The sequence below is a fragment of the Phoxinus phoxinus genome (assembly GCF_949152265.1).
Source record: "Phoxinus phoxinus genome assembly, chromosome: 20".
In the NCBI taxonomy this organism is placed as follows: Eukaryota; Metazoa; Chordata; class Actinopteri; order Cypriniformes; family Leuciscidae; genus Phoxinus; species Phoxinus phoxinus.
Window position 1 is genome coordinate 10547965 of NC_136895.1, and position 13051 is coordinate 10561015.

Sequence of the window (13051 nt, forward strand, 5' to 3'; positions counted from 1 at the left end):
TGTCCTCCAAATATTTTAAATAAAGCTGCTCTTGTTCTGAGTTTTCCGCCTCTCATCCTTTAGGAATATACCATGTCAGAGCGCCACCCAATGGACAAATATATCATTGCATGAAAATGGCTCCTACAGGTCTAGTAACCAAAACTGTATTAACAGTCTTTTATCAGCCCAAGAGGCAGATGGAGGAAGCTGGGAAGAGCAGAAAGCAGGAGACAAAGTGATGGTAAAATTAGCAGAGTTTATTGAATAATCTTAGTTGCGTGTGTTTCAATGCTAAGACTTCATCTGACCAGCACAAATACAACAAGTGTTATTATAACAAAAGCAATAGTGGTGTAAATTACTGCTTCACAACATCATCCTGTGACTTTAAACCCTTGAAATTGAGATGTTCTCTTATTTCTTACTCAAGAAGACAAATATCCCTTGAAACAATTTTTTTTTTTTGTACAATTAAATGTACAGTTCCAACAACAATGGAAAAATAATAAAATAACTGATCAATGAATGAATCAAGGAAATGAGTATAAATGGTTTAAATGATTATTATAAATGATTATTATTAAATTGAATAATAAAATGATTAGATAAATTAATTAATGAACATAAAAAAGAAAGAAAATAAAACAACACAAATGTACGGTTGTGAAGAATCCTTGGATCCTTCACATTTAAGAGTAAAAAGACCCTTTTCATTTGGCACAACTGTGGTTACACCAGCCCTACAGAGACTGTATATGAAGCCAACTGCTGAAAATCAGCTGAAAATCATATAATGAGACACCAGCATTACATATTTGTGAGCAGGTTATGTTCATGGGATTAAGTTGTCATCGTAACTAAAAAAAAAAAAAAAAAAGACAGGAATAGCATACAGTGGTCACAGAAGGTTTTTGGACACTTAAGTCGCACTTAAAAATGTCTGAATTACACTGCATTAGATACAAAATAAGAAAAGTGCAATCAGCAAACAAAAGATGCTAGAGCTCTTCTTAACAGTAACTTCACTTTTCAGAGACATGTTTTCAAACATTTTTAAGCAATGGTCTCTAGGGCCAGTTTACACCTGTTATTAATACTGCCATCATATGCTATCAGAATCAAACTCGTAAATACGAGTTTCAGCAAAAAACTGAACATGAAAGCCCTGGGCATGAACTGGGAAGCTCGGAATAATTTTGATACTCAAGTTCCCAAGTTGAATGTATATATGATTGTCAATGAATGAGACGCTAAATATCATTTTGGCTTCTATAAGATTTTCCCAGTAAATTGGCGAGAATTAAACTGGTGTCCTCCATGATTCCTGTTCTTTCCGACAACAAAGCACTTGAATGCAACAAGCTCGTAATCACAACTTCAGAAGTGAATTAGATTAATTCAGAATTAGATTTGGTAGATCGAATCACAAGTGGACTAAACTAAATACAGATGTAAACGGGATATAAAACATTTTGAGCTTATCCACTTGAGTAAAACGCATTAGACCGGATTGCTTTCGTAGAGTTAACACTCATGTGATTGAATGCGTTCAAACAGCCACAAGACCATCTACTCTCCGTCTACTGACCTAATGCGTAAACATTATGGGAAGCGCACTAGCCAGATGGGATTTAAACCTTGGCTGGAGACCCAAGTTTGGTTTGAAGACAAAAATGTACCAAGCACAATGTTCTCTCTCCATTCCTGATTTCTAACACACACTCAGTGTTCGGCTGGTCTTGTGTCTGTCAAAGCAGAAACGAAAGCTGACGCTCTGTGTTTTTTCCGTCGTCTCTGGTCGTGTTCATCTGTGAATTGCGTGAGCTTATTTCTTCCATTAGATTGAAAGATCTGAAAAAGCCCATACATTTGCCCACCCATAGACCCTCCCCTTGAAGAAATCAGGACAGAAGTGGTTAAAAGTGGACTAAAGACACAGATTAAAACACCAGGTGTAAAAGGGAATGTGTCTCCTATCTTAATACCAGGTGTAAACAGGGCCTACGTCCTTCATGCCATGTCCTAGCAGAACCTTAATTGATATAGTTCATTATATATTACATATTCATCACACAAAATTTGACAGCCATAGATTGTTTTCTTCACTTTGAAGAATACTTATAAATGTTTTAATATCTAGAAACTTAAACCTCCTTTTGTGAAATGTTTTGAAAAGGGTACATGAGCTATATATTTTTAAAATTACACTTGTTTTGACATTTTGTTATGTAACGTATATACATTTTTAACAGATATTATTCATCCTCTTGTTCAACATCACACAGATACATTGAATTTTCATAAAGCACAAATCCAGCATGGATGGGTTCAGTGAATGTGGTGTTGAATGTGTGTAAGTGTCTGAGTGTGTGTGTGTCAGTGATGCCGTAGTAAGACAGAATGCCGGCCGGCTCGTCCACATACACTCCTGCTCTGGTATAGGGAGGTGATGGGGCAGGTATGTGTGTTGCCTTACCAAGATGCCAGGCGTTCAGTGTTTCCCTAAAGAAGCTCAGTATCCAGGATTTTTCATTGAATCCAAACACACAGTCTTCTTTTTTTCCTTTCCTTTTGATTCCTTTATATACCACTGCTATATCACCCAAACCAGTCCATTCAGTCTCCCAGTAACAGCGTCCAGTCAGACGCTCTTTACACAGAACCTGTGAACGGCCGTCACATTCCATTTCACGATAAGGATATCTGTCAAATCTCTCTAGATGATCAGGATGTGACATCAGTTCTGGATTATATACCAACTTTCTGTTGCCCTCTACAATGGAGAGACGATTGTTTACCGTGTTTGGATCCAGTGTGAGACGACAGAAATCTGGACACAAGAAAACAACATTAATAAGGCCACAAAATGTGTTCAAGAATCAGATTAGCCTTGGATCTATTTTTCGGCTCCACATAAATATTTTTTGACAGCATACACAATCAAAACATTTTATATTTAAGACCTTATTCTGGTCTATTGTAAAATGGTGTCCTGTGAAGAAAAGGTATGTGTGTAGACCTACATTTTTGTAGTCCTCGTTTAATCATGGTCTCTCCCCCATGATCCAGACTATCCAAGAAAGAAGAAAAAAATTAGCATAATGAGCATAAAGAGCATATTCTATTCATCTGATTCACCAAAAAGGGGGTTTTCAAATTTTCACTCATGTCTATGCTAATAACTTTTGAACTAAGGTTTTGAAGAAAAGTATTTTTCCTCTGATTCCGTGGTCATGATGAGTCGATTGCACCATATGATGTTATTTTCTGTCATGAATTTTGCCTCCATTTTTCACCAACATTTCTGAAATCATATTCAGACTGTGCTAGCAAAAAGTCACAAAAAGAGTCAAACAATACCAAATTGGCCATTTTGAATTTTGTCATAAAATGCTGTATTTTATGAAAGCTTTAGCATATTGTTACGAAAGTTGATTTGTGTCTTCGGCACTAGGCTATGCCCTGAAACAACCTATGCGGATATAATAAAATGGACAAATATGCTTATAGTGTTTGCGAATTTTGTCTAATAGCCATGAATCTCACATCGTTCTATTCCTTGGGTCCTACAGAATCCAGTGGTATATTTTTAGACAGTCGGACAGTCAGTCAAATTCATGAGACCATGCTGGCAAATAGTTATTAAAAGCTTTTGTTATCTCAAACCATTTTTATATACGGTAACTCTTTGTCAAAGTTTATATCAAGGCAAAGCATAGTATTTAATGCAATATATTGGCAATGCTAACATGAATCCTTGCCATGCTCGCTTAGCTTATCACTTTGCTTCTGATGCACTTGGCCCCCGTAAATTGCTGCTGGTGGCTATACTTTTACATGGATCCTAATAACCCATTTTTCGTTTGAAAACGCATCTTTTTCTCTCCGTTTTGGCTTTCCGTCCACACTGATGCCATTTTTATTAATAAAAACTAAGCTTTTTGAAAACACTCTTCAAAGTGGACAAATTTGAAAATGCTGTTTTCGCGGTGTAGTGTGGACTATAAAACCGGAGGTATTTAAAAACGAAGACGTAAGTTTAGTCACGTGACTCATATTGTACCAATAGATATTCATGTTTATACCAGTATTGTGCCTGTTATGTGCTATTCACTTTCACACAGTTGATAAAATGTTACTTTGCACACTCTTTATAATCATAGTCCTGCAAAGATGACAGAATTTACTCACATTTACTGTCCTGGGGCAAAAGATGAGAGCAGTTGCGTTTTAGACCAAAAATATGGTGAATGAGTGCGACCTGGACACATCAGTGAAAGGTGAGATATTTTTCATTTATGGAGTCAGATGAAATAACGAGTAAATACATATTAGAAATGTATTGCATTTAACCCAAATTACTTTGAGATGCTGGAAAGACGGAACGCGCAAGAAACCTTCCCCGTGCTATTGGAAACCCCCCATTGGACCAATATAGCGCGGCTTACAACGGCGTGTAGAGTTTGTGCTGTTGTTAATTGTAGCCATGTTTTGATGTTACTGAGCCATGTCGTTTTTGGCCGTCCTGGTCGTTTTATCCCTTCGATTTTTCCTTGAAGGATTTGCTTTAATAGCTGGTATTTGTGGTAGTTTCGGGCAATGTGGCCTAAGTAGTGACACTTCCTGCTAATGATGGTCTTCAGCAGTTGCCTGTCAGTGCCCATGTCTTGCAGAACTTGTGTATTGGTGGTTTTGGCTGTCCATGGGATTTTCAGAATTCTTCGATACAGCCACATTTCGAAAGCTTCGAGCCTTTTTGTTGCTGTTGTTGTCAGTGTCCACGTCTCTACTCCGTACAGCAAAATTGACCAGATGTAGCATTTCAATATGCGCAGTTTCAGTGATGTACTCAAGTTGCGGTCTGCGAGGAGTGTTTTCCATTTAATAAATGCTTGCCTTGCTTGTTCAATTCTGCTCTTGATTTCGACTTCATGGTTCAACTGATCGTCAATGATTACACCAAGGTATTTAAATTGGTGTACTTGTTCCAATTTTTTGCTGCCCAGCTTGATTGTTGTTTCGCTTGTAGTTCGGCTGACCTTCATAACCTTTGTTTTCTTTTTGTTAATTCGTAAGCCCCATATTTGACACTCTGCGGCAACTTCGTCCAAGATTTGTTGTAGGTCTTGTTCCGAATCAGCCAGCAGTGCAGTGTCGTCGGCATATCTGATGTTGTTGATGTATTGTCCATTGACTTTAATACCAATGTTTTTGTCTGCTAGTGTTCGATCAAAAATCTGCTCCGAGTAGATGTTGAAAAGAATCGGTGATAGTGGGCAACCTTGTCGTACACATTTTTGTATTGGTGTTGAGTCTGTCAGTTCATTGTCATATCGAAGTTGGGCTGTTTGCTTCCAATAAAGAGAAATTATGAAGTTGGTGGGGGTTTTATCTAGTCCCAGTTGTTTTAATAGAGCTACTAATCGGTCCTGGTCTACTGAGTCAAATGCTTTCTCGTAATCTATGAAGCAGATGTACACTTCTTTCTTATGTTCGTAGCATCACTGTAGTGGTATCTGTAGACAGAAGATTGCTTCTCTTGTGCCTAGTCCTTTGCAAAACTGTGTGTTCTTCAATGCATTTTCGCATGTGGAGCGAATGCGCTGTTGGATCACCTTCAGGAAGACTTTCAGCACGTGGCTCATCAAGCTTGTTGCTTTCTTTGGTATGGCCACAAAGATGGATTGTAGCCAGTCGGATGGAATTTTGTTGCCGTTGTATATTTGATTGTACCAATTAGTCAGTTGTCGCATGTTGTTGCTGTCTAGTAGTTTGAGTAATTCGACATGGATTGTGTCGGGCCCGCACGCTTTGCCTGGCTTAGCTGTTTTGATTGCATGTTCTACTTCTGATGTTAAAATGTGTAGAGCGTCTTTCGACGTCTGTTGGTCTTTTTCTGCAGGTGTTCTCGCGGCGCCAAAGAGCTTGTGTATATAGTTTGTCCAGGTGTCCATTTTTTCTTGTTTATTTAGGATTAGTTGGCTGTTGTCCGCATACAAGGTTGCTGTTGGGGCTGGTCTGTAGATGTTATCAGCTTCTTTGAGCTGCTTGTGCTGATTTAAAATTGTCATGTTTTTTTATTAGTTCTTCAATCTCGGCGCATTGTTCTTCCATCCACTTTTCTTTTGCCTGTCGGATTGCTTCTCTGATCTTCTGTTGCATTTGTTTGTACTTCTCCAAGTTGTTATTGTTGTACATTCTTCGTTTGCTCATTAGATCAAGAATATATTGTGTCATCCATGGTTGTTTCTTTTTCGGTGACTGGTGTCCCAGCATGCCTTCTGTTGTTTATGTGATGCATTGTTTGAACGAGCGCCAGTACTCCTGAACATCTGCTGTTTCTGTTGTTATTGAGCGGATACTATCGTTGAGATGTTGCTGTACTTGTCTTTTATCGGCGCTGTTCTTCAGTTTCTCCAGGTCTGTTCGTCTCGTCTTTGTACATTGTATTGATCGCAATTTGAGTCTTATTGTAGCTGTTACTGGGTTGTGATCTGACGATATATCGGCTCCAGGGTAGGTTTTTGCTGTAAGCACACTGGACTTAAAACCTGATGTTAATTAGCATATAATCGATTTGGTTCCTGACGATGTTGTTGTCGGAGTCTTGCGGCGAGGTCCTCGTGTACAGTCGTCGAGGTGGTAATTGGAACCACGTGTTAGCAATACTGAAACGTTCTTCTTGGCAGAATTTAACTAGTCTGTCGCCTCGTCCATTCCTTGTTCCTAGTCCGTGCTCTCCGACAATGTTCTGCATTCGACCGTGACCAACCTTGGTGTTGAAGTCGCCGAGGATTATAGTGATGTCTTGTTTCTTCAGCAGCTTCAGCGTGTTGGTTAGTTGCTCATAGAATGATTCGATTTCATGATCTTGTTTGTCTGCTGTTGGAGCATAAACCTGTCACGGTTCATGAATTCACTGTTTTCTTCGTGTCTCGTGTATTTGTTGTTCTGTGTGTGTGTGAGTGTGAGTGGGCGTTACCGCTCGTTACCGCTGATCAGCGCGTCTGCTGATCTCATTCCCCGCACCAGCTGCTGCTTATTAACTCTCCTATATATTCTCATCACAATCTCCTCTCTTTGTCAGATCGTTGTTTGATGTCTTCAGTGTTGTGTATCCAGTCCAGTCGGAGTTTCAGTTCGTGTCCTCGTTTCCTGTTCCGTGTTCATCTGGATTTTGTGTTCACCTGGATTCTTCACTGTCTCATCACCTCTACACTTCCGCACCAGCATCTGACCATCTAGTCCCTGCGTTGCCAGCCTGTCTGCCTGCTACTTTTGTGGTTCCTACTACCTCAATAAAGAGATTACTTGCATACTTGCTTCCTGTGATTGATCGTGACAAAACCTGTAGAATGTTCACGTTGACTTTGTTGCCTGCTAATTGTAGTAGTGATATTCGTTTTGATACTGGGGTAAAGTTGCTGACTTTATTTGCTAATTTCTTGGGTGTATGAATGGGTGAATGTGAGGCAAAATGTAAAGCGCTTTGGTGGCCATTGAGTCTGTGAAAGCGCTATATAAATGCAGTCCATTTACCATTTGTATGACATTGGCTAGTTTTCCTGCTTGAAGTAAGCTTCTAACATTCCAAGTTGCTACTTTGAAGGGGTTCTTAGCACCCCTGTCCTATTTAAAGGACGCCGATACTCAGGGCATTTGTTGATTTTGCTTGTCATCATTGAAGTTTTCAACGGAGGAATAAACCAAGTAGTTTCCCGTTGCTTTCTTGGATCACAATTTATTTGAAAAGGTCATGCGGGGACCTTTCGAAACGGGTTTTGTCTGACGTCTCCACTGAAGTCTTCCTGCCTAGGCTCTCGACGATCAGCGATCAGCTTCTCAGACGTACACAAACTCTCTCGCCACGTTAAGGCACCGTTTCTCGAGAGAGAAGTTTTTCTTTAGTTAAGTCTTTAGTTCACATTGGCCACAATTATTGGCACCCAATTATTGCAACGTCCTTTTCCCAAGATAACAGCTCTGAGACTTCTTTTATAACACCTTTACACAATCACACATGAAAAAGTGCTATAAAAAATGTCCCGACCCAACCCCCTAACAAACAAGCGATTACACCTTCTTTAAAAAGTTAACTAGTCGCAAGTTTGCGGTAAAATGCAGTTGGGTTGTCGAGGTCAAAACACTATATGTAGCAGCTTTGAATAAAAAAAAAACTTATTATAAATAATGTTATGTAATTTTTTTACTCTTACACTGAATGTTTGCTGCTTCAATCCAGATGAGTATTGAAAAGTATTTTCCGCGACTGAAAAAGGCACGTGTTGAGGATGAGGACTAGCCTGAACCGGAGGTATCAGTCTGAAACAGAGCTGAACAGTCTGACCAGTGTAATTAGTTATGTTCTTAATTAATATTTTCAGGCTTCAACCAGTGCTGCTCAAGCAGAAAGACAGGGTCAGGGAGAGAAAGAGATACGTTTTGCTAAGTTTTTTTTTAAGAAAAATAATTAGAGGGAACATTGCTGAGGGAATCATTAGATTAATATTTAATATAAATATTTAAAACATATGTAAGACTGAAAATATTGGTTGGGGCCCTGGTCTGGGACAAAATGGCCCTGCTAGCTAATTAACATTCAACCTCCCCCATACAGCCTGACTTCCTCTCAGAAACAACGAAGAATTCACACAAGAACATGGTTTAATGTGAATGTTTATCAATAACTTATGTTTTTGGTGTCATTTGAAAGGTCTCAAAGTGAGTGGTACAGATATCTCATATCCAGATAGATAAAATAAAAGGTAATAAGGTTGATAGAAGTTTAGAGAAAACGTACTCGGTTACTAACGTAACCTCGGTTCTCTCTAGGAGAGGGAACGAGTACTGCGTCGAAAGACGCTACGGGAAAGATATTTCTTTTTCGAGATTGAAGCCTAAAAATTAATCCTTAATTTTGTAAAATATTGTAAAACGCTTTTCTGTAGCATACAACCTTAGGCGGAGCAAAATCGCTCACCCATTGGCTGCTCCGCCAGAAAAGCACAGCCTATGCGAGGCCAGTGACGCTGACCAATGAGGGCGCTTCGCGCCCTTCTGCGTCATCTCCCGCCGAAACGGGCGTGGTCTAGGCCTATAAATACAAGCATAGCTGTCTCCCACTCTGATTTTCGTCACTGAAGCAACGCAGCGTGGGCACGCACGGCCTGAGACGCAGTACTCGTTCCCTCTCCTAGAGAGAACCGAGGTTACGTTAGTAACCGAGTACGTTCTCTTACGTAGAGTTCTCTGGTACTGCGTCGAAAGACGCTACGGGAACCCCTGTAACACGCCGTGCGTGCTCTTGGACCGACACAGACACCCGAGGGCGCGCGCGCCCTGGCATACAAGCGCCTACACCAAGAATGTATAGGGAGAGCGGCTAAAAATTAGCATCATCCCTTTATAGTAGTGCCTCTAAGGCATAATAACATATATATGAAACATTAGATATATATGAGGGGTAATAGCATGCTCATTGGGACACATTGTCAGTGAGTGATGCTTAAAACATTGAAGTGACCTGGGCCGCAGCGCGGGGCAGGAACACTATACATAGTCTTCTAGACCGAGAGCAGTTTAGCCTGCAACGCAGGAACCTCTAGGTTATAGAACCTTATAAATGTAGACGGGGAGGCCCAGCCTGCCGCCATACAGATATCTTGTAATGAGATTCCGCTATACCAAGCCCACAAAGAGGCCATGCCTCTCGTAGAATGTGCTCTAATGCCCAGAGGGCATTCCAAACCTCTAGATGCGTAGGCTAGCGCAATGGCGTCCACTACCCATCGAGATAGACTCTGTTTCGTCGCAGCTCGCCCTTTAGAGCGCCCACTGAACGAAACAAAGAGCTGCTCCGACTGTCTAAAAACAGCGGAACGGGACACATAAGCTCTTAATGCCCTAACCGGGCAAAGGGAGCTATTTCCGTCCTCAGAGGCCGGCAGAGCCGACAGGGAGATGACCTGAGCCCTGAACGGTGTGTTGAGGGACTTAGGTACGTACCCATGCTTCGGTTTCAACACGACTACAGAGTCGTTGGGCCCGAACTCCATACAAGAGGCTCTAACTGAGAACGCTTGCAAATCCCCCACACGCTTCACTGAAGCGAGAGCCAAAAGAAACACGGTCTTGAAAGACAGGTGTTTCATGTCAACTGAATGAATAGGCTCGAAAGGGGCCCCTTTTATAGCGTTCAACACCGTAGAAAGGTCCCAAACGGGGACTGAAGGAGGCCTTGGAGGATTTAACCTCCTGGCTCCTCTAAGGAAAACGGACCACCAGGTCGTTTCTGCCCGTGAATGGCCAAGCGTTGGATTAACGAACACCGATATGGCTGCCACATAGACTTTGAGCGTGGATGGGGTTCTTCCCTTATCCAATAGCTCTTGCAGGAAGGAGAGAATCTCCGTCTCCCCGCACTGAAGTGGTGACAGACCTTGGTCTGAACACCAACCAGAGAACACCGACCATTTGGAAGCGTAGAGCCGTCTAGTAGACGGGGCCCTAGCCTGCTCGATCGTGTCTAACACTCCCTTTGGGAGGTTAGCGGGTACCCGTTTATGGCCCACACGTGTAGGGACCAGAGATCCGGGCGAGGATGCAAAATCGAGCCCTTGGCCTGCGAGAGGAGGTCTCTCCTCACTGGAATCGGCCACGGGGCAGTACTCTTCAGTCGCATCAAAACTGGGAACCAGGGTTGATTCGTCCAGTATGGAGCGACAAGTAGCACTGAGCATCCGCTTTTCCTGATACGCTCCAGTACTTGAGGTAGGAGTGAGACAGGAGGAAAAGCATAGAGCGGACGGCGGGGCCAGACACTGGCCAGCGCGTTCGCGCTCTTCGAAAAGAATTCCGGGCAGTGAGCGTTTTCCTGGTTTGCAAACAGGACTATTTCCACTCTGCCGAACGTACTCCACAACGGTCTGTGTGTGTAGCGACCACTCTCCTGTCGGAACGTTGTTCCGTGAGAGTTTGTCTGGGCCTACGTTCAGGTGCCCTGGCACATGCATTGCTCTCAGCGAGCGCGGGTTGTGATGGGCCCATACCAGGATGCGTTCCGTCAGCCTAAAGAGGTTTCGGGATTTCACGCCCCCCTGTCGGTTTATATAGGCTACTACCGACATGTTGTCCGAACGGACCAGGACGTGGTGCCCTTTTATCCGAGGACGAAAGCGCCTCAGCGCAAAGTCCACTGCCATCATCTCCAGGCAGTTTATGTGCGGTAGTCTGACTCGTTCCGCCCACTGGCCAAAGAACGGTCTGCCTTCGAGCAGTGCTCCCCAGCCTGAGGTGGACGCGTCCGTGGACACCACCTTCAGGCTCGAGGAAGTCCCCAGGCTTACACCTGACCGGTACCAGTCTGACGCTCTCCATGGTGTCAGGGCTGAAATGCATTCCTGATTGACCTTGAGGCGATAACGACCGTGATCCCATGCTCGGCGCGGTACACGCGCTCCCAGCCAGAACTGCAGTGGGCGCATGCGCAGCAGGCCCAACTGTAGTACTGCCGAGGCTGAGGCCATAAGGCCTAGCATTTTCTGAAATCTTCTGAGCGGCACTATATGGCCTCTGCGGAAGGATTTCGCCATCTGCAGGGTGTTTCGCCTGCGCTGTGATGACAGCTGTGCTGTCATAGACAGTGAGTTCAGATCCAGTCCCAAAAAGGAGATCCTTTGACTGGGAAACAGTGAACTTTCCTCCCAATTGACTCTTAGACCTAAGCACTCGAGGTGACTGAGTATTAGGGTTTTGTGGCGAGTGAGTTCTGAAGGTGATTGAGCTAGAATCAGCCAATCGTCCCAATAATTCAGAATTCGAACGCCTCGGAGTCTCAGGGGTGCCAGCGCCGCGTCCATGCACACTGTAAATGTACGAGGTGCTAGGGACAGGCCGAATGGCAGGACTGTGTACTGATATGCCTGGCCCTCGAAGGCGAATCTCAAAAATCGCCTGTGACGTGACGCAATTTGTATGTGAAAATACGCGTCTTTCAGATCTATTGCCATAAACCAGTCTCCTCGGCGAATCTGCGCGAGGATTTTTCTGGTCGTGAGCATTCTGAACTTTCGCTTTGTCAGCGCTCTGTTCAGATGCCTCAGATCTAAAATGGGTCTGAGACCCCCGTCTTTCTTCGGTACCAGGAAATATCTGCTGTACAAACCCCCTTCGCTCTGAGCTTGAGATAAAGGCTCTATGGCCCCTTTGTTCAATAGCTTCGCTATTTCGGCTCGAAGTAGATGTGCTACTTCTGTTTTTACCGTGGTTTCGACTCTTGCCGTGTAACGGGGAGGGCGTCGATAAAGCTGTAGCGAATAGCCTCTTTTTATAGTCTATAGCACCCATTCTGAGAACCCCAGGAAGTCTTTCCCATGCATCCGCACGAGTGACTAGGGGTTGAATGTAATCTGGGCCCTGGTCGCGAAATGGCGGCGACACGAGAGCAACCGTGTGCTGTAACATGGACGCCGTGGCGTCTGAGTATCCCGCGCGCGCTCGACTCTCTGAGTTGAGAGAGAGAGCGCGGGGGCGAGCCCCATAGGGCTCGTTATGTTTGTGAATAAATGTGGGCGCGTGGTAGGAGGCACATTTATAACACCGGGGATACTGTGTTTTTGAACTGACTGACCGTGCGTTGGTTTCGTTTTTACAGAAAACCGCGGGTCGTGCAGTGTGTAGTGGTTGTGGGCACTGGATAGTGGGCACGTTCACTACATGTGATGCACAATCGACATGAATCGATTTCTTTCGTGCAGACCCTGTGTTGTACGGGGCTGTGCTTGCACGGGTTGAAAAACCGGGCTCTGGTCGCGAAATGGCGGCGACACGAGAGCAGCCGTGTGCTGTAACATGGGCGCCATTGCAGCGTATGATGCGGGGGCGCGCTTAATCGAGCGGGCAGCCCGCTCGCGCTCAGCTCTCTCTCCCGTACGGCTTGGCATGTTTGAGAATAAATGTGGGTGCGTGAACGCGGGTACATTTATAGCACTGGGAGTACTGTCTATTAGAACTGACTGACCGTGCATCGGTTTCGTTTCATAGAAACCGTGTGACATGTAGCTTGTAGTGA

At 43.6% G+C, this 13051-nt stretch overlaps 1 protein-coding gene across 1 annotated transcript in view; it reads right to left on the reverse strand.

Moving 5' to 3' along the window:
• Positions 1-219: 219 nt before the first annotated feature.
• LOC306987785 (NACHT, LRR and PYD domains-containing protein 3-like) overlaps positions 220-13051 on the reverse strand; it is a 55480-nt gene continuing 42648 nt past the window's right edge. The window contains 2 exon segments of the mRNA XM_079592335.1: positions 220-2812; positions 3006-3052. Coding sequence (XP_079448461.1) covers positions 2238-2812; positions 3006-3052 — 622 coding nt within the window. The 3' untranslated portion in view covers positions 220-2237.